We start from the raw sequence: 22,245 nt of genomic DNA, 5'->3' as shown, positions 1-22,245 counted from the left end.
AAGGGAAAATCCTCAAAATACTTTTAAAAACTAGGATTGAAAAAATTATAAAAGTATCAAATCCTATAGTTAAAAAAATTTTTCAAATGATGCAGAAGCGAAGGCATGAAAAGTAAAATCTTACATCCTCTCCTTGTCCCTCCCCTCAGCAGTAGACAACTAAAAAAATAATCTTAGGAGCTGGGATGAAGAAAAGCCATTCCTTCATGACCCTTTTAGTAGAAGTCCACCGTAGAAGGGACATGTTCTGTATCTCCACTGTTACTGTTTCTTGCCGCTGGGGGAGGGGAGTGCCTCTGAGGGAATAAGCCCATGGTTTCAACTTCCAACCCAGAGGCCTGCACGCTGGTGAATTACCGTACAGATGACTTCCTGTTACTGTTGCCTGTACATGTTTGTGGTTGTTAATGAGTTATTAATGTTCAGTCTGTCATTAGTCAACAGGCAGAGCTTGCCCTGCAGGAGGCGATTAGGATTGCCCAGGAGTCCAACGATCACGTGTGTCTCCAGCATTGCTTGGTGAGGCCACCTTCCTGTCTTGGAAGTTCTGCCCCTGGGTTGAGTTGGCCTTCAAAAGGCCCCATTTGAATTGGGTTGTTTTGCAGTTGGGAGGTCCTCAGCAGTGATGGGAAACTAGTTAGATGGTCAGGGAAATTCAGGAAAGGCAACCCATGTTTATTTATCTTTCTTAATTCTTGATGTCCATTTTACTTTGGAGACATTTCTTGTCTACAAGTTTTAATGCAGCTTGCCATGCAAAACTGCCGCATCAAGCATTGGCATTAACAAAGGTGTTTGCAGTACTGGTAACTGGATAAGACCTTGTCCTGTCAAAGCATCATCACCAAGCACAAGCAGAACACAGACTTCAGCAACCACCTGAGAATTTCACTTTCTCAGTTACAGGCCATACGGGGGCTTCATGCTTTTTTTCTGGAACATTTGCCACTCACTGCTCTCAGAGGTGAAGAAGATAAATGGCTTGATTATTTCAGTCTGATGGTTTTAATGTGTTTGATGGGTTTCATTTAGGTTTATAATTTGTGAAAGTGTATTTTAGAGGATTTATCTTGTCTGTTGTTCATTTGTTCTTACAACCATGCTGATGCTTTCAGTAGAACATTAGCCATTATTATTGTTATGATACATTTTGATGACTTCTCTTGCCAGAGCTGGCTTTACGTGCTGGGACAGAAGAGATCTGATAGCTATGTTCTTCTAGAACATTCTGTGAAGAAAGCTGTACATTTTGGGTTACCGGTAAGGCTCATCTTTCTGTGCGATTGTTTAAACAAATGGTATGGTTTTATTCTTGGTAGTTTCATATGACCTTAATTATTAAACCGATAAATTCTCTTGGTAGGTTTCTCTCTGCTCCCTTTATCCTAATAACATCTGTGAAAGTTCCATTTATCAACTTGATGACATCTTTGTTTAGTTTATTGATCAACACTAACTTACACATATTTATTTAGAAAATTTGTAGGGAAGGCTTATTTTTAAACCAGGGATTGGCAAACTCTACAGCCCATGGGCCAGATCTGGCTCACTGCCTGCTTATGTATGGCCCTCAAGCTAAGAATTGGTTTTACATTTTTAAATAGTTGGGGGAAAAAAAACAAAGAAGAATATGCGACATAGACCAAATGTGGCCTGCAAAACCTAAACTATTTACTGTCTGGCCCTTTACAGAACAAGTTTGCTGATCCTTGTTTCAAATAATAAACAAAGCCAGGAACCAGTAAACCTGACCAGCAGATTTGTCCTTTCTCATTTTGAGTAATAGGGAAGGACCTGAATTATATTCCTCGATGACAAATACTGAGGGTCATTGAAAGGGCATAGTCTCTACACATGAAATAGTAATGACTGTTAGAATCTAGATTACTATTGCTCAAAGAACCTTATTCTGTCTAAAAAAAATTAAAAAATAAATGATAGACTTCTTAAGCACAATTTTTGTTACGGATTTAAGTGGACTTTTTTTAGTTGAGCTTTCATCCCTGAAAATTATACCAGAAGTTAATGAAAAGATAATTATGCTCATAATAGGCATCCTTTCTTAATCTCTTACCACATAATGTGCCCAGCACTGTTTGATATATACTATTTAATTTTAATCCTTAAAATAATTCTTTATGATGGGTGTGATGCCCATTTTACAGATGGGCTTGTCTAAGAAGCTAAGTGGTCCCAGGTCACACAGTAAGTGGCAGAGGCAGTGCTTAAGTCCAGATCCATTTAATTTCAAAGCCCTGGCTCTTCCCATTGTACTATTACCCTCTCTTCCATCCCCAGTTTTTCAGGAACATATCTCATATGGGTCAGGGTCAGGCTTACAGGTACTTTCTTTTTAAATAGTGCTGTCATTGTGCATGTGCTGAAATGTGAAATATGCCAAATTTCTGAAGAGCAAAACAAAATTTTGTCACGTAATCTCTATCATGAGTCGTGCGTATGTCTGTCCCCTTAGTACCTCGCCTCTCTGGGAATACAGTCCCTAGTTCAGCAGAGAGCTTTTGCTGGGAAGACAGCAAACAAACTTATGGATGCCCTAAAAGACTCCGACCTCCTGCACTGGAAACACAGCCTGTCAGAGCTCATCGACATCAGCATCGCACAGAAAACAGCCATCTGGAGACTCTACGGCCGCAGGTGGGTCTTCAAGGCTATGAGGGCACGAATCCTTTTATAGATGAGCAGAAGCCAGCAAACTGGTTCTGTGAAAGCCAAATGGATGGAGGTTGTTTGTACAGGGGATTAAAGAAAATGCTTTAGAATTTTAAAACATTTTCTACTTTGCACAGACTTTGCCAAGATTTTTCCTATGTGCGTTTTTATTTACTCCTCCCAACTGCTCTGGGAGGTAACTGGGGGGTGATCTCCATTCCAGGATGCACAGGACAAGGTTCACACATCTGATCTGCCCCAGATCACAAACGAATTAACAAGTGACAGAGCCCAGACTCAAGCCTAGGTCCTCTGACTCCAAGCACCATGCCCCTGCACTCTGAGATGGGAACCTCTCTTCCTGTTCGCAGGAGACATGGGCCGCAGTCACTCAAGCCGAGCACCCCCTTAACCCCAAAGCTGTTAGGTAAAGAAAGTTGCTTCCCTGTTACCCAGGATGTATTCTCTGGACTGTCTCCAGCTTCGTGTGTAATTCCCATTTAGCCTCCTGTAGCTTGGAAGTAAACTTCTGAACCAGATTTTTAATCCTGGAGCTACCTCACCTAGACAATCTTCTGTTTCTAGGAATTCAGTAATGAAAGGAAGTGCCTATCTTATCAGTCTTGTTTTTGTACTTGAAATAATTTTTGGCACGATGTGGTCTGAAACAGCTGCAGACACTAGCCACTGCTTCCACTGTCAGAGCAGCCGGTGCCAGGATGGCATCAGGTCTGAATTTACCCGTGAAAACTAATTAACATACTGTGACCACAGGGAAAATTAGAGGCAGTGGGGGGTCTGGAGCTTGGCGCTCCCAACTGTGCTGTAACCACTACATGTTTTCTTCGGGGCTGCACATCCAGGATGCTTTTCTGCTCTCCTCGTCCCGAGGACAGGAGAACTGGCTTTGGGAGGCAGCTGCTCCCCCGAAGCCAGAGCCTGTGGAAGGGCTTAACCTCCTCCTGTTTCCACCCAAGGTAACTGTAGGGTGTGGCTGAGGGCAGCCTGTGTCTCTTGACTGACGGGGCTTCTCCTGTGTCTCCTCCCCAGCACCATGGCCCTGCAGCAAGCCCAGCTGTTGCTGAGCATGAACAGCCTAGAGTCGGTGAACGCAGGCGTGCAGCAGAACAACACGGAGTCATTTGCCGTGGCGCTGTGCCACCTCGCTGAGCTGCACGCAGAGCAGGTGAGCAGGTGGGCAGGTGGCCGGACCCTGTGCTTCTGGAGCGATGTAGGCCCCGCCATTTCTGTCCTCTAGTGCTTGAGAAAAGCACTGGACGGGTCTGGTTGGATGCAAGTGGTTGGAAGGGTGAAATCCCACCAGTAGAAATGGACTGGGTGTGGAGTCTGCAAGGTTTGTTGAACTTGATCTCTTTCGGCACCAGGGAAGAGAATAAGAGGTCAGCTGTTTCTATGTAACAAATGGAATAAAAAGGAGTCTTTGAAATTTAGGGTAGTAGAGCTGTGTATGTTTTTGGGAAAGGGAAGAACATAATAAGAGTACAGCTAAAATGACAATAGCTAAGGTTTGCTGTACATTTGTCCTGTGCTGGGCCCTGTGCTTAGCGATTTACATGTATCATCTTCCTGATTCCTTACAGTAGCCTCATAAGGTCAGCTTTATCATCACCCCTATTTCATAGAAAAGAAACTGAGCTCCAGGGAGCTAAGTCCCATACCCACAGCCAGTAAATGTCAGTGCCAGATCTTCAACCCAAGTCTGATTGACTCCAAAGAAAGACAGTTGGAATAGGGCATAACCTTTACTTACAGCCCAAGTAATTTCACACGATTCTCTTTATAGGGGATTGATTAAAGGGTCTCTCATGATGCTCTAGGCTTTCTTTCCCCTTTGCTCAAAAGTATCTTCTTCCATGGGAAAAGGTCAGGGAAAGCTCTTATCTAAAGCCCTCTAACTAACTAACTGCTGCCTAGCTATAAGCACATTTCCTTGATCATATTATTTTCTCCACCTCTGCGGTATGATCATTAGGTTGCATCATAACACTCAATATTCCTTAATCTGCATCCTAGAGATCTTTGAGTGGTTTCCACCCCTTTCAGAAGTCTATAAATACTTCTCTCTACTAGACATACTTTAGCATTTTACAATCCTCTAAGTGGTTGTGTAAACAAAGGGCATGGATGGGCTCTGGCTGATGGCGTCTGCCTGCACCTCCATCAGCTGCTATCTTCCTGTATCTGGGAAGCAGCGCCCGAGCACTCTGACATTAAAACAGCAGACCAGCTGCTCTTGCTGTTTGCTTTCCTCCAGGAATGTTGCACATTAATCACTTTCTTGGTCTTCTGTCCCCCCTCGTAATGGTTCTGGGACCTCTTTAACGTCGATTCTTTTCCTCTGCTGGTGCCTTGGTTAACTGGAGCATTTGTAATAAATGAGTCAGTGAACATTCAGTTAGGTATTTGGTATGAGCCTCACATTGACTTTTTTTCCCCAACAACTTTATTGAGATATAATTCACATGCCATACAATCCACCCATTTAAAGTGTCCCCTTGTGGCTTTTTCAAGTAGGATTCTCCCCACTGACCCCAAGCTTAAACAGTGGAATAACTTCCCTTTGGTTCTCTTTGAGTGAGGTAGGGTAGAAATTATTTCTTCATTTCCTGGAATGGAGAACCGCTTTACAAAAATCTGGTCTTGGCTCAATTCTTTAGCCTTAGCTTTCTCCGAGGTCAGTTGTTAATAGTTCTGTGATTTTTTCTGTGGGTAATACCATGCTCTTTGGATCTGTATTAATCTTTCCATCTCTGGGCTTATGTGAAAGACCTGCTGACTCCACTGTTGCCTGGCTCCAATGGATGTGCTAGGAGACCTCTGACTGTACAGCTAGAAGACAGTCAGTGGCCACTTGATTTCAGTTCAGTCTCTTTCCCCACCTCTTCTCAACCTGCCTTAGAAAGACTTTTCTAGTGTCAGAACATTGACCATGTAGATAAACCCACTGAGCTGATGACTGTCACGTTTTCAATTACACAGGTTAGACTTACACCTATGAAATTAAGCTTGGCCAACTGCGGAGAAGGCAGTTTTATCATGAGTTTCTATTCGCTCTTTTATTTCCTTTGTGTTGTGCTTCCAGTTGTGTCCTGAAACTGATCTCTAGATACACTGGATGCTGCACTTTGCTATGGTAGTGACTGGGGCTTGGGTGAACCTATAAAGAAGTTATGGGGTCTGAACTGCTGTTGGCGAGCTTCCTCCTGCAGCCCAGAGGAAGTGCTAAGAGATCCGGCCCCCTTTACTCTTTCTGCGTAACTCTGGTTCATCGTGTCACATTCCTCTCCCAGCCTCAGGAAATGGCAGGTCACAATAGGAATGTTTTGGGGGAGTAATGCTGTTTGCACTGTTCTCTCTACTTGGCCTGAAGGTTTGACAGCCATCTAGATCCACATGCCCAACTCCGTATGGTAGTCATGAAAATAATTGGCAAGATTGGCCAGTTAAAATCACAAGAATAAAAAGATTAATGAACTTTTATTATAATTCAGTATACTTTCTACTTAATTCACTTCAAATAGAAGTTCACCTGTGGTCTAACTGAGCTTCTATATAGACTGAAGATGTACTACCTGATCAAAGGATAGGGACAAATTGAAAAGCTTTTGGGGGCTTAATAATATAGACATTCTAGCAATATAAGAGTGTAAAAAAGACATGAACATGTATTCACAGAAAAAACATAAATGATTATAAAACATGGAAAAATTTCAATCTAGTCATTAAAGAAATTCAAATTAACACTGTGAAATAACCAGTTTCATCAAACAAAAAGGCAAAGAAGCTTAAATATCAGGGGAGGAGAAAGGTGTAGAATGCTGGTATAAGAGTACTTGGTACATTTCTGTATGGTAATTTAGTAATATACCTATCAAAAAGCTTAGAAGTGCCTACCATTTAGCCCAGCAATTTTACTTCTAACGTATTATCCTAAGGAAATAATTAGACAAGTATGCAAAGATGTATCCACCAAGGTAATCATTCTAGCATTTTTAAAATGGAAAAAATTGGCAACAATCAAAATATCCCAAACAAGGAGATTATTTTGATTGGACTATAATTTATTTACCTAATAAAATACTGTGATGTATAGATTTGTATTTGTTGACACTGGAAAGATTCATTCATTCAAAAAATATTTATTGAGTACCTACCATGTGGTAAATAGGCAATTTACAAAAATGGTATGTATACCTATTTTTGGAATACTTATACGTTTTATATTCATGTGAATATGAGAAGTTCAGAAGGATATGTGCCGAGAAATTACTGTGATTATCTTTGGTGGGATTAAAAGTAATTTGCCTTTTTCTCGTTGTTCACATGTATTTCGTAAGTTCTTTTCCTAGAGTGAACATGTATTACAGGTGTAGTTAAAAAAATTTTTTTTTAATCTACAAGTGAAATACATTAGAGCCTAAAAAAAATGGCCCCTTGATACTTGACAGTCTCTGCCTAGGGTCGTCAGGCTGCTGCACCAAGAACAGGTGAGTCATACCGATGTCCTGTGAGTGGGATAGCAGGCGTGGTGTCAGCACAGGTGTGCTAAGCAAATCGTGGCTTTCTATTTTAGGGCTGTTTCGCTGCAGCTTCGGAAGTGTTAAAGCACTTGAAGGAGCGATTCCCACCTAACAGTCAGCATGCCCAGGTAACCTGCCTTTTGTGTGTCATCGATTTATTTTTGAAAATACCATTTTTACTGTATTATTGTCAAAATAGGGTATTTTAGAGTCTCCCCTCAGCCTCTTCGTGTCTTGGTTCCTTGAGGTCAACACAGGAGACTCTGTAAAATGCGTTCCAGAAGGCTGAGGAATAAACTCTGAGAAAAGATTAAAAGTAGGGTGCTTTTTTCACTCCTGTCTTCATGGTTTTAAATTAGTATTCCTTATATCTCTAACTGTATGGGAATAGGCAAAGAAGTCGTCAGTGTCCTTTGATAGATCAAGAATTAGGTCTCCGTTTTGTTACTCTGTTTTCTCCTACTTGGCAGCTCTAACCTTTTCCTCCCAGAATTGAATAACCTTTTGGGAAGATGTATGCAGAGGGAATGAACTTTATAAAGCAGTCCTAGGCACTCTGTTCCTTGTTGCACCAATTTCCATCTCTGATGGGGCCAAGAAAACTATTATGAGGGGCCTCTTTCTCTTCCTCCCCTTACCAAGTTTAGTATTAACTAAATTAGGGAATTTGAAATCATAAGAGACCATGGCCTGGGAATCTCCTACTGTTGGTCCCTGAGCCAAGGTTGGGGGGGGGGCTTCCGTTCACATGGGTTGCTGGCCCCACCTCATTAGATATGGTGTGAATGCCCATCTGCTTATGAGCTGTGCTGGGATCTCACTGCTGCTGGCTGTGATCTGAACTCAGAGTACCCAGATGGAAAGGTGGTAAGCAAACAAAATAGAAGCTAGCACCCAAGGATGCTGTGGGGAAAAAGAATTAAGCGTGGTTCTGTGGTAGTGCTAACGTGATGGAGCAGTTTCGGTTACAGTTCTAGGCCTTTTCTAAGAAGGTGCACAGTAAAAAAAAAAAAAAGACACAATTTAACTCACATTCTAGAAAAAACATGTATGGCTGATAAAGAGATGAAAAGATGCTCAGCCTGACTATTGATCAAGGGAAATACAAATGAAAAAATAATGAGGTATTTCATACCCATCAGACTGGCCAAAAGTGAAATATCTGACACCACCAATTGTTGGTGAGCGTGTGGAGCGATGAGTCATGTCATACACCGCCGGTGGGGAGTGTGAACTGGTGTGACCCATTCGAAGAACAAATGGGCACTGTGTTAAGGAGAAGGTGCATGTGTCCTACAGCCCAGCTCTTCCACGGCTTGCTGTATACCCAAGATAACTGTTGCAAAGGGGGTGATGTAGGGGAGTGTTTGCTGCAGCATTGTTCAGAAGAGTGAGAAATTGGAAGTACCTAAATACCCATCAACACGAGAATAGATAAGTTGTTGCATATTCATACAATTGAAAACTATTTATCAGTGAAAAGGAATGAACTAGAACTACTTGTATTAACATGTGTAAGCCTCCCCAAAATAATGTTGAGCTTAAAAGCAAGTTGTCAAAGGATGCATACAGTATGATACTATTTATTTATACAAAGTTTAAAAACATGTAAGATCATACTATAGTTTTTTTTTCATACTATATATTGTTTAAGGATAAGTAAATATTTTGTAGAAGTATAAAAACATGATTGGGGGGACTTCCCTGGTGGTCCAATGGTTAAGACTTCTCACTTCCAATGCAAGGGATGTGGGTTCAATCCCTGGTCAGGGAACTAAGATCCCACATGCCATGCGGTGAATGAATGAATGAATGAATGAATTGTCAATCATCATAGATCACTCTTTAAAAAAAATTCTTTAAAAAAAAAATGATTGGGAATGATAAACAACAAATCAAATGCTTCCTTTGAAAACAGAAAGAGGAGAATGGAATTTGCAAAGTACCTCAATAATGTGCAATAGTATCCAAAGCAAGTAAAGCAAAATGTTGTGATTTGACAAAGTTGATGGTTGCTATACATGTTTTGTTATTTTATTCTTAGTGCTTTTTCACAGACTTGAAATATTTAAAAAAATTTTTTTAAATCTAAAAAAAAAGTGTGTGAATTGTAAGGATATTTGTTAAGCAAGCTAAAATCCTTTTATATTTCTGTTGAATAATGAGGTGAACATCTGCCATTCTGTTCTTTTCTTTTTCTTTTTTTTTTTTTTGGCTGCATTGGGTCTTTGTTGCTGCGTGCGGGCTTTCTCTAGTTGCGGGGAGTGGGGACTACTCTTGGTTGTGGTGCGCAGGCTTCTGCTTGTGGTGGGTGGCTTCTCTCGTTGCGGAGCACGGGCTCTAGGTGCGCGGGCTTCAGTAGTTGTGGCTCGCAGGCTCTAGAGCACAGGCTCAGTAGTTGTGGTGCACAGGCTTAGTTGCTCTGTGGCATGTGGGGTCTTCCCGGACCAGGGCTCGACCCCGTGTCCCCTGCATTGGCAGGAGGATTCGTAACCACTGAGCCACCAGGGAAGCCCCTGCCATTCTGTTCTTGTGTTCTTGTGTTTTTCTTTCTGTTCTAATTGTGTTTTTTTTCTTACTAGTTATGGATGCTGTGTGATCAAAAAATACAGTTTGACAGAGCAATGAATGATGGCAAATATCATTTGGCTGATTCAATTGTTACAGGAATCACAGCTCTTAATAGCATAGAGGGTGTGTACAGGTAAGAAATTTTGAAAACTCCAACCCCAGAATGAAGTAGTTCTCAAATGGCTTTATTCTTATTTGTTTTGTGTGTGACTTAATTGATTAGCTTAGGAAAAAAACCTTTTTTTTCTATTTATTACCTATTTATTACAGACCATTAGAAAATACAAATAAACAAAATGGAGAAAGTATCACCCAGAGATAATCACTAACATGCTATCTATAATTCCAGAGTTTTTTCTTGTGTGCATGTATGTGTGTGTGTGTACACACATGTGCTCACACACACACACACACACACAATTTTTTTTTCTCTTTTAAGAAAAATTATATCAGACACAGTTATTCCCCTTGGGAGGTTACAATTACAGTCTAATTGAGGAAATAGAGATTCTAAACCTGAAAATGACTCTACTTACAACCCTTGCAAAACATCAATATAACCATTTGTGTTTATTTTGTTTCTGTGTCAGAAAAGCAATTGTACTACAAGCTCAGAACCAAATGTCAGAGGCGCACAAGCTTTTACAAAAATTGTTGATTCATTGTCAGAAAATCAGGAATACAGAAATGGTGATCAGGTAAGGGAGGGCTTTTGTGCATCTCACCTAGGTGGTACTTTGTGCTGGTTATTCTCATCCCATGTCTTCCTCTTTGTGGGCAGTGTCCTGCTGTCTGTGGCAGAGCTGTACTGGCGATCTTCCTCCCCTACCATCGCGCTGCCTGTGCTCCTGCAGGCTCTGGCTCTCTCCAAGGAGTACCGGTTGCAGCATTTGGCCTCTGAAACAGTGCTGAACTTGGCTTTTGCCCAGGTAAGCTGATCTCTGTTTTTATAGCACGTATTTGTGCTCAAGAACTGGTGAGTCTGTTACTACTCTTTGGTTTTGAAAAGGGTAATAATGAGCTTTTGCTTCTTAATATTGAAATCTGGGAAGGTAGTCTCATTGTGCAAGCCTTCCATGGAAGTCTGGAGTTGTGAACTTGGTGACAAGCTGACACCTGCCAGCGGTGCTGGCTTTACCGAGCTGTGTATTTACTAGGGAGGATGTGCCTCTTCGTTGAGGACACTTGCATCATATTAATGACTTAGCTGGCCCAGAGCTGTGCTTGATTTAACAAGAGAATGAATAAGGAAATGAGGAAGTCATGTGTTCATTGAAAGGTTTTGGAAGTTAAATTGTATTTTTTGTTTGTTTTCTGTCTCCCCCTGTAGAATGTAAAGACCATGAGAGAAGGGACTGTTTTTTCCCTGCTATATCCTGTGGTACCTAATAGGATCCACATATAGTAGGTTTTAATAAATATTTATTGAATGAATGAATTTTGAACTTACTGGAGGAATTTACTAACTAAAGCAGAGGTTCCCCAAGCCATGCATCAGCATTATTGGCGAGATTTTAAAAATATCTGCGTATCTGGCCTTGCCTCAAACCTACAGAGTCAGAATCTCTAGGGGTGGAGCCTAGGAGTCTATTTTCCTTACCAGCTTCCCCAGTGATTTTTTTTCTTAATTAAGATAAAATTCACATAACATAAAATTTACCATTTAAAAGTATACAGTTCAGTGGTTTTTAGAATATTTACGTTATTTTGCAAACATCAGCACTGTCTAATTCCAGAATATTTTCATCACACCAAATAGAAACCCCAGACCCATTTTTTTTAAAGCAGTCACTCCCCATTTCCTCCTCCCTCCAGACCCTGGCAACCACTGATCTATTTTCTGTCTCTATGGGTTTGCCTATTCTGGATATTTCATATAAATGGGATCATACAGTATGCAGCCTTTGTGTCTGGCTTCTTCACTTAGCATAATGTTTACAGGATTCATTCATGTTGTGGCATGTCAGTCAGTTCTAGATTCCTTCTAATGGAATACTGTTCCATCGGATGGATACACTACATTTTGTTTATCCATTCATAAGTTGATGGACATTTGGGTTGTTTCCACCTTTTGACTATTACAAATAGCTCTTAACATTGATGTACAAGTTTTTTTCTGGATATATGTTTTCATTTCTCTTGGGTATACTTAACAGTGGGATTGCTGGGTCATATAATTCTTTGTTACTTTTTGTGGAACCACCAAACTGTTTTCCACTGTGGCTATACCATCTCATATTCTCACCAGCAATGTATGAAGGTTCCACTTTCTCTATATCTTTGCCAGCACTTGTTATTTTCCATTTTATTAGTGTGAAGTTATATCTCATTGTGGTTTTGATTTGCATTTCCCTAATAAGTAATAATATTGAGCATCTTTTCATGTGAGTACTGGCCATTTGTGTCTGTTCCTGGAGAAATGTCCAAGTCCTTTACCCGTTTTTAAATTGGGTTGTCTTTTTAGTGTTCAGTTGTAAGAGTTTTTATATATTCTGGTTGCTAGATGCTTATCAGATATATGATTTGCAAATATTTTGTCCCATTCTCTGGGTTGTCTTTTCACTTTCTTGATAGTGTCCTTTGATGCATGAAAGTTTTTTATTTTGATGAAGTCAAGTTTACCTTTTTTTAATCTTATTGTTTGTGCTTTTGGTATCCTACTTAAGAAACCAATGCCTAATCCAAGATCATGAAGATTTACACTTATGTTTCCTTCTAAGTTTTAGCCCTTACATTTAGGTCTTTGATCCATTTTTTTTTTTTTTTTCAAACATCTTTATTGAAGTATAATTGCCTTACAATAGTGTGTTAGCATCTGCTTTATAACAAAGTGAATCTGTTATACATATACAATATGTTCCCATTTCTCTTCCCTCTTGCATCTCCCTCCCTCCCACCCTCCCCATCCCACCCCTCTAGGTGGTCACAAAGCACCGAGCTGATCTCCCTGTGCTATGCGGCTGCTTCCCACTAGCTATCTATTTTACATTTGGTAGTGTATATATGTCCATGACACTCTCTTACCCTGTCACATCTCACCCCACCCCCTCCCCATATCCTCAAGTCCATTCTCTAGTAGTTCTGTGTCTTTATTCCCGTCTTGCCACTAGGTTCTTCATGGCCTTTTTTTTTTTTTTTTTTTTTTCCCTTAGATTCCATATATATGTGTTAGCATACTGTATTTGTTTTTCTCTTTCTGACTTACTTCACTCTGTATGACAGACTCTAACTCCATCCACCTCATTACAAATACCTCCATTTCATTTCTTTTTATGGCTGAGTAATATTCCATTGTATATATGTGCCACATCTTCTTTATCCATTCATCTGTCGATGGACATTTAGGTTGCTTCCATGTCCTGGCTATTGTAAATAGAGCTGCAATGAACATTTTGGTACATGACTCTTTTTGACCTATGGTTTTCTCAGGGTATATGCCCAGTAGTGGGATTGCTGGGTCGTATGGTAGTTCTATTTGTAGTTTTTTAAGGAACCTCCATACTGTTCTCCATAGTGGCTGTATCAATTTACATTCCCACCAACAGTGCAAGAGTGTTCCCTTTCCTCCACACCCTCTCCAGCATTTATTGTTTCTAGATTTTTTGATGATGGCCATTCTGACCGGTGTGAGATGATATCTCATTGTAGTTTTGATTTGCATTTCTCTAATGATTAATGATGTTGAGCATTCTTTCATGTGTCTGTAGGCCATCTGTATATCTTCTTTGGAGAAATGTCTATTTAGATCTTCTGCCCATTTTTGGATTGGGTTGTTCGTTTTTTTGTTATTGAGCTGCATGAGCTGCTTGTAAATCTTGGAGATTAATCCTTTGTCAGTTGCTTCATTTGCAAATATTTTCTCCCATTCTGAGGGTTGTCTTTTGGTCTTGTTTATGGTTTCCTTTGCTGTGCAAAAGCTTTTCAGTTTCATTAGGTCCCATTTGTTTATTTGTGTACTTATTTCCATTTCTCTGGGAGCTGGGTCAAAAAGAATCTTGCTGTGATGTATGTCATAGAGTGTTCTGCCTATGTTTTCCTCTAAGAGTTTGATAGTGTCTGCCCTTACACTTAGGTCTTTAATCCATTTTGAGTTTATTTTTGTGCATGGTGTCAGGGAGTGTTCTAATTTCATACTTTTACATGTTCCTGTCCAATTTTCCCAGCACCACTTATTGAAGAGGCTGTCTTTTCTCCACTGTATATGCTTGCCTCCTTTATCAAAGATAAGTTGACCATATGTGTGTGGGTTTATCTCTGGGCTTTCTATCCTGTTCCATTGATCTATATTTCTGTTTTTGTGCCAATACCAAACTGTCTTGATTACTGAAGCTTTGTAATATAGTCTGAAGTCAGGGAGCCTGATTCCCCCAGCTCCATTTTTCGTTCTCAAGATTGCTTTGGCTATTCGGGGTCTTTTGTGTTTCCATACAAATTGTGAAATTTTTTGTTCTAGTTCTGTGAAAAATGCCAGTGGTAGTTTGATAGGGATTGCATTGAATCTGTAGATTGCTTTGGGTAGTAGAGACATTTTCACAATGTTGATTCTTCCAATCCAGGAACATGGTATATCTCTCCATCTATTTGTATCATCTTTAATTTCTTTCATCAGTGTCTTATAATTTTCTGCATACAGGTCTTTTGTCTCTTTGATCCATTTTGAGTTAATTTTTGTATATGGTGTGAAGTAGGAGTCCAACTTTACTCTTTCCCATATGGATATTCAGTTGTCCTAGCATCATTTATTGAAAAGACTATTCTTTTCCCATTGAATGGTCTTGGCTCCCTTGTTGAAAATCAGTTGATCATGGATGTATAGGTTTATTTCTGGACTCTCAATTCTATTCCATTGATCTATATATCTGTCCTTATGCTAGTACCACACTATTTTGATTACCGTAGCTTTGTAGTAAGTTTGAAATCAGGAAGTAAGAGTCCTCCAACTTTGTTCTTCTTTTTCAAGCTTGTTTTACCTATCAGTGTTCTCTTGCAATTCCATATGAATTTTAGAATCAGCTTGTCCTTTTCAGCAGACATGGTATTTGGAATTTTGATAGGGATTACGTTGAATCTGTAGACCAATTTGGAGAATATTGCCATCTTAACATTATTATTATTAACATTATTCCAATCCATTAACACAGGATGTCTTTTATTTAGGTCTTCTTTAATTTCTTTCAACCATGTGTTCTAGATTTCAGTGTACAGTTCCTGCAGTTTTTTAGTTAAATTTATTCCTAAGTAGTTTATTATTTTTGATGCTATTGTAAATAGAATCTTAAAAATTGATTTCATTTTTTGGATTGTTCATCGCTAATGTATATTGATCTATGTCCTGCAACTTTGCTGAACTTATTACCTGTTAGAGGTTTTTGAGGATTCTTTAGAGTTTTCTATATATAAGTTCATGTCATCTGCAAATAGAGTTTTACTTCTTCCATTCCAATTTGAATGCCCTTTATTTCTGTTTCTTGCCTAACTACCCTGTGCAGAATTTCCAGTACAGTGTTGAATAGAAGTGACAAGAGTTAACATCCTTGTTTTTGCTCCTTTTCTTAGGGGGAAGTTTTTTAGTCTTTCATCGTTAAATATGGTGTTAGCTGTGGGTTTTTCATAGATGCATCATTATTACTTCGAGGAAGTTCCCTTCTACTCATAGTTTGTTGAGAGTTTTTAGTATGACAGGATGTTGAATTTTTGTCAAAGGCTTTTTCTTTATCAATTGAGATGATCATATGGGTTTTTTCCTTCATTCTGTTAATATGGTATATTACGTTGATTGATTTTTGTATGTTGAAGTACTGTTGCATTCCTGGGATAAATCCTACTTGGTTATAGTCTACAATCCTTTTAATATGCTGCTGGGTTTGGTTTGCCAGTATTTGTTGGGAATTTTTGCATCTATATTCATAAGGGATATTGGTCTATAGTTTTCTTGTGATATTCTTTGCTTTGGTATTAGGATAATAATGTGGTCTCACAGAGTGAGTTAGGAAATTTTATTAACTATTCTCTTCTATTTTTGGAAGGATCTGAGAGGAATTGGTGCTAATTCTTGTTTAAATGTTTGGTAGAATTCACCAGTGAAGCCATTTGGTCCTGGGCTTTTCTGTATTGGAAGTGTTTTTGGTTACTGATTCATTCTCTTTACTTGGTCTATTCAAATTTTCTGTTTCTTCTTGAATCAGTCTTGATAATTTGTGTCTTCCTAGAAATTTGTTAACTCATCTAATTTGTTGGCATACAGTTGTTTACAGTATTCTCAGGTAATCCTCTTTATTTCTGTAAGGTTGATAGTTAAGTCCCCACCTTGACTCCTGACTTTTGTCATTTGAGTCTTTCTTTTTTTTCTCTTGGTCAGTCTGTTTGTTAATTTTCTTGATCTTTTCAAAGAACTACCTTTTAGTTTCAATGACTTGTTTGTCTATTCTCTATTTTGCTTATCTTTACTCTAACCTTTATTATTTCCTTACCTCTGTTAGCTTTGGGTTTAGTTTGCTCTTCTTTTTCTAGTTTCTTAAAGTGGAAGTTTAGTTTATTGATTTGAGAGTCTTTTATTTTTTAATGTTTGCTTTTACAGCTATAAATTTTCTCCTGAGCACTGTATCCTATAGGTTTTCACTGCATCCCCTAAATTTTGGTATGTTGTATTTTTGTTCATCTCAAAGTATTTTCTAATTTCCCTTGTGATTTCTTCTTTGACGCTTTGATTATTTATGAGTGTGTTTTTTAATTTCCACATATTTGTGAATTTTTCAGATTCCCTTCTATTACTGATTTCTAATTTCACTTCACGTGGTCAGAGAAGATATTTTGTATGATTTCAACCTTTTAAAATATGAGTGTTATTTTGTGGCATAACATATGGTCTATCCTGGGAGATGTTCCATGTACATTTGAGAAGAATATGTATTCTGCTGTTGTTGGGCTAGTTGGTTTATAGTCTTGCTCAAGTCTTCTATTTCCTTGCTGATCTTCTGTTTAGTTTTCTATCCATTATTGAAAATAGAGTATTGAACTCTGAAACTATTATTGTTGAACTATTTCTCCCTTCAGTTCTGTCAGTTTTTGCTTCATATATTTTGGGGTTCTGTTGTTTGGTGTATATATGTTTATATTTGTTGTATCTTCTTGATGAATTGGCCCTTTATCAGTATATAATGTCCTTCTTTGTCTCTTGTTACAGTTTTTGACTTAAAGTCTATTTTGTCTGATATTAGTATAATCAGTCCAGCTCTCTTTTGGTTACTGTTTGCATGGAATATCTTTTTTACTATCCTTTTACTTTCAGCCTATTTATGTCTTTTAATCTAAAGTGAGCCTCTTATAGATAACATATAGTTGTATCATGTTTGTAAAAATCTGTTCTGCCAATCTCTTCCTTTTAATTGAAGAGTTTAAGCCATTTACATTTAATTTAATTATGGATTTGAAAGGATTTACTTCTATTTTGCTATATTTTTCTATATGTCTTACATCTTTTCTTGTTCCTCCATTACTGTTTATTTTCTGTTAAATGGATGTTTCTAGTGTACCCTTGTTTATTTTACTATATATTTTTGAATTTTTTAAAAGTGGTTCCTTTTCTCCTAGTGATTCTTATACAGCTAGTTCAACCTTTTTGAATCATCAATGTAAAAGATTTTTGTAAAGACAGAAACTTTTCTATAATGTAAATAACTACTCCCTCCTTTATCTATTGTAGTCTGAAATCGATTGTCATACATTATGTTTTCTAAGAGTGTGGTGCACATTAAAGATACTACATGTCAGGGAGAAAGTAAGCCAGACATTGCCATTCAGAAGAGAAGAGCCAGAAATGAAGCCCTTCCTGTAGTGGGCAGTGGGTGTGGGTGTGTATAGCGCCATGATGTTTCTTTTTCAGCTCATCCTTGGAATCCCAGAACAGGCCTTAAGTCTTCTCCACATGGCCATTGAGCCCATCTTGGCTGACGGGGCTGTCCTGGACAAAGGCCGTGCCATGTTCTTGGTGGCCAAGTGCCAGGTGGCTTCAGCAGCTTCCTATGAGCCACTGAAGAAAGCAGAAGGTAGGAAACCATACAAAGATTGTTAGGTAATACTATTACAGAAAACTTGTAAAATTTAGGACCCAGAAGAAGAGAAGACATTAAATTTGGGACAGTATTTAAGTTTTGAGTGTTCACAAATATATGTTATAATTTCATGCAGCATTTAAAGTGCTTTCACTTGCATACTTGCATGAAGGTTGAGGGCAAGTGAATTGTTATTTTAACCCTACAGAACTAGGTGTGAGGCTGGAAATCAGTACTAAAGACTTAGTGGTGTTTTTTTGTTTGTTTGTTTGTTTCTTCTCAAAGAGTAGAATGTAAAAGTTTCTGGTACATGTTAAATCAATAAAAATAGATATTAAGCTTTGAAAACTATATGTGAAGCATTGAGTTAAATATGTGTGGTATTTTCCCCATTTTCCATCAGTTCTTGAGGCCGCCATTGAGAACCTCAATGAAGCCAAGAACTATTTTGCAAAGGTTGACTGCAAAGAGCAGATCAGAGACGTCGTTTACTTCCAGGCCAGACTGTACCACACCCTGGGGAAGACCCAGGAGAGGAACCGGTGTGCGATGCTCTTCCGGCAGCTGCATCAGGACCTGCCCTTTCATGGGGTGCCCTTGATAAATCTTCTCTAGTGAGAACATCCCCACTGGACCACTGTGCAGAGTAGATGATTTTGGACTTGTTCATACTCCCTCCCTCCATATAAATGATGTATTTGATATCTGTCTTATCAATAAACTGCATTCTGATTAGTTTGTCTTATTTTGTTGCTAAAATATACATATTTGTTTTTTGTTTTCCCTTTTCTTTCTTTTGATAGCAAAGGATACCGACTTTTTGTTAATAAGTGGCTGGTTTATTAATAACTTAGTGTAAGTGTTAAAGATTATGTTCTCTCTGGGCAAAGTTGCCAATATCTAATTAGCAGTTGTGCATACTCTCCACCAGTGTGTAAATTCATTTTGCACCTATGCTCAGACAAGAGCTCTTTCGGGTGTTGGTAGATCTCTTGAGGGGGTTGGTGCAGGTTTTTCGGAGGCTTGGATTTTCCTTCGGAAGCTCCCCTGTTTTGTTCTGCTGGACTAGTGCTTGGGGTGGGTCTGTGTGTACTTGCAGGCACATGTCAGTCCCTGACTGGAGAATAAGACGGGAAAGATCTTTTTATGGTTTTTGGACCAATGACAAGAAGCATGTTTCAGTCACTTTCTGGGTGTTGGCTTTCTCATATCTTCTGCATGGGTATATTTTTTCTATACTTAATAAATCAGGGATGATGATAAGGAATTCATCATGAATAAGGTGATTATAAGATGAGAAAGGGTCTGAAGCTCAGAGGTGTGTGGATGCTATCACTCAAATATACACTAATTTACATATCTCAACCCTGCAATTAAGCAGAAGCCAGTTATTGCTCTGTTAGTGTATTTATCTTACCCTTCAGTGTTCACAGAAAAACCCCCGTGTTTCAAATCCAAAACAGCAACAAGGAACCAACCAAATTTTGCAGCTTCTATCAGTGGCTCTTTCTTTGTTAAATTTAAACCTTCGGATGGGAAATAATTTATCCCCAGAGCTCTTCGAAACAGTGTGAAACAACTCCCACTCATTAGGGTGCGTTAGCCGGCCAAAGACAGCTGCTCTGAAAATAAGAGACTCAGTGTGGAGATAGAGACACTAGTTAATATGTCGATGTTTAAAAATCTTTCCTTAAATTTATTTGAAAGGTTATATATGTAGATGGTAAAAATTAAATATTGTTAAAGGCTGTATAGTAAGATGTAATTCTTCCTCCCAGGAAGTAACCATTATTAATCAGTTTCTTTCCATTCTTCCCATATATTCTCTAATATGATGTCATTTTTTGTCAATGTACTTAAGCTCCTTCCAATCTAAGAAGTGATCTTACTCTGCCTCAATGTAAGAAAGTTCAAGAGATGGGGTGACATAAAAACTAGACATCATCACACCTGACCAGGACCAGCTACATAATTTGTGGGGTCCAGTGCAAAGTAAAAATACAAGGCCTATATATATATATATATAATTTTTTAAAATTTAATTTAATTTATTTATTTTGGGCTGTGTCAGGTCTTTGTTGCTGCATGTGGGCTTCCTCTAGCTGCGGGCGAGCAGAGTAGCGGGGGCTACTCTTCGTTGGGGTGCGCGGGCTTCTCATTGCTGTGGCTTCTTTTGTGGCAGACCACAGGCTCTAGGCGCACGGGCTTCAGTAGTTGTGGCACGTAGGCTCAGTAGCTGTGGCTCGTGGACTGTAGAGCACAGGCTCAGTAGTTGTGGCTCACGGGCTTAGTTGCTCTGCGGCATGTGGGATCTTCCCGGACCAGGGATCGAACCTGTGTCCCCTGCATTGGCAGGCAGATTCTTAACCACTGCGCCACCAGGGAAGTCCCGAGGCCTATATTAAGTGGAGCGTTAAACCAGGTACGGGGCCCTTCTAAAAACACAGCCCTGTTTGACTGCACAGTTGGCACGCCCGTGAAGTCTCCTGCCCGACCCTGCTCTCAGCTTGCTGCACATTCACCCTGCCAGGCCTGCATCCATAGCTAATATAAAGAGTCTGAGGCTCCCTGCCATCTGTGACTTAGATTTGTTGGCTGGAGCCTGGCTTCTTCAGGAAGGAATAGTGGGTTAAATGGAAAGTTGGAAACATCAGAGTGACCCAAAAACTCATAACCGTCTGGATTACAGCTAATTACCTTTTTTCCTGGTGGAGCATTTGGTGGGAGAAGGAAGAATCAGACCAGTGTAATTATGGGTGGTTTAATGTAGGGGTATAAGAATCAATGATTTGGGCTTCCCTGCTGGTGCAGTGGTTGAGAATCTGCCTGCTAATGCAGGGGACACGGGTTCGAGCTCTGGTCTGGGAAGATCCCACATGCTGCGGAGCAACTAGGCCCGTGAACCACAACTACTGAGCCTGCGTGTCTGAAGCCTGTGCTCCGCAACAAGAGAGGCCACGATAGTGAGAGGCCCGCACACCGCGATGAAGAGTGGCCCCTGCTTGACGCAACTAGAGAAAGCCCTTGCACAGAAACGAAGACCCAACACAGCCAAAAAGAAATAAATTAATTAAAATATTTTTAAAAAAAGAAAAAAAAAGAATCAATGATTTGGTTAAATGGAGAAGGGGTTTGGTGAGGAGGGAACTAAAAGTAAATAACCAATGGGTATTTGGGTCTATACCAGAGACCTGAGGATAGATCCTCAAAGGGGAAGAGAGGAGTGGGAAACTCTCCCCAGCAGGTTTGGTGTTGAGTGTTTCCAGTCCTGGGGCAGGTGGGAACAAACAGCTTAACACAGAGTGTTAAATTATTTTCATTAAATATTAACACATTTAATCTTCATAACAGTCCTAAGAGGTAGGCAATAGCAATAATCCCATTTAACAGACAGAAACTGAGGCATAAGGAGGTTAAGTCACTCACAACCCAAGCTCACACTGTTAATAGGTTGCAGGGCTGGAAATCCAACCTTGCTGGTGCATTACCCTAGAGCTGTCTGCTCCCAGAGTTTTCAAAAGTACTTTACTATTTGGGGGAACGTTCTTTTCGTTTGTTGAATATATAATTGATAAAATCAGTTGTCATTTATCTAGTGCCCAGGATAGGCCAGACACTGTGCCAGGTACTTTCACACATATCAATACCATTTCTAATGCTTGTAAGCCAAATACCATTTTACAGTTGAGGAAACTTAGGCCCAGAGACGTGGCCTGACCCAGCCCCCTCAGCAGGGAGGACCAGTCAGGATTCAGTGCAGGTGTGACAGCTTCCTCAACCTACATTCTTTCTCTCATCACCAGGCTGCCTTTGTGTTCACCTATGTATCTTGAACACTTCTAGTTGTTTAGAGTGTTTTAAATTTTGTCATTTTGGGGTGGTCACACTGATTTTTTTCTTCCTCATAATACAGTGAAGGCAAATGAAGAATTTCATCTGTGCTCCTGCTGACTTCTTTTATGCTGCCGTTTATGTTTGGGACTAACATATTAATCTCACTGCCTGTTGAGGAGAAACAAGAAACTTCTCAGGGTCTTCTTTCTTTCTTTCTTTCTTTCTCCTTCCTTCCTTCCTTCCTTTCCTTCCCTCCCTCCCTCCCCCCTTTCTTTTTCTTTCTTTCTTTCCTTCCTCCCTCCCTCCCTCCCACCCTCCCTCCTTCCCTCCTTTCTTCCTTTCTTTCTTCCTTCCTTCCTTTCTTTTTTCTTTCTTTCTCTTTCTTTCTTTCTTTCTTTTTTCTTTCTCTCTTTCTCTTTTTTTATCTCAGCATTTTTCTACTGTCCTGTTGAGCGGGAAAGAATTCAACAAATAAGTTACATTGGTGTGATCAATCCTGCTGTCTCTATCCGGGTGTTCAAGATTTGGGAGGTGGAACATTCCAGTGGACAACGTGAGTAGAACACAGAACAGTTCAG

At 39.6% G+C, this 22,245-nt stretch overlaps 1 protein-coding gene across 2 annotated transcripts in view; it reads left to right on the top strand.

Annotated features, from left to right (window-relative positions):
• Window positions 1-18,568, top strand: part of ANAPC5 (anaphase promoting complex subunit 5) — a 42,836-nt gene extending 24,268 nt beyond the window's left edge. For both annotated transcript variants that reach the window (XM_007189538.2, XM_057527150.1), the window contains exons 8-17: window positions 438-519; window positions 1,171-1,260; window positions 2,474-2,655; window positions 3,721-3,856; window positions 7,265-7,339; window positions 9,794-9,915; window positions 10,373-10,480; window positions 10,564-10,711; window positions 17,665-17,827; window positions 18,237-18,568. In XM_007189538.2, the coding sequence (XP_007189600.1) occupies window positions 438-519; window positions 1,171-1,260; window positions 2,474-2,655; window positions 3,721-3,856; window positions 7,265-7,339; window positions 9,794-9,915; window positions 10,373-10,480; window positions 10,564-10,711; window positions 17,665-17,827; window positions 18,237-18,448 (1,318 nt within the window). In that variant the 3' untranslated portion in view covers window positions 18,449-18,568. The remainder of the gene's footprint in view (window positions 1-437; window positions 520-1,170; window positions 1,261-2,473; window positions 2,656-3,720; window positions 3,857-7,264; window positions 7,340-9,793; window positions 9,916-10,372; window positions 10,481-10,563; window positions 10,712-17,664; window positions 17,828-18,236) is intronic.
• The last annotated feature ends 3,677 nt before the right edge of the window (window positions 18,569-22,245 follow it).

The sequence above is a fragment of the Balaenoptera acutorostrata genome, chromosome 13 (genome assembly GCF_949987535.1).
Source record: "Balaenoptera acutorostrata chromosome 13, mBalAcu1.1, whole genome shotgun sequence".
Taxonomy (NCBI): Eukaryota; Metazoa; Chordata; class Mammalia; order Artiodactyla; family Balaenopteridae; genus Balaenoptera; species Balaenoptera acutorostrata.
The sequence above is the reverse complement of the archived record's forward strand: the minus strand, read 5'-3'. Positions and strand labels throughout refer to the sequence as shown.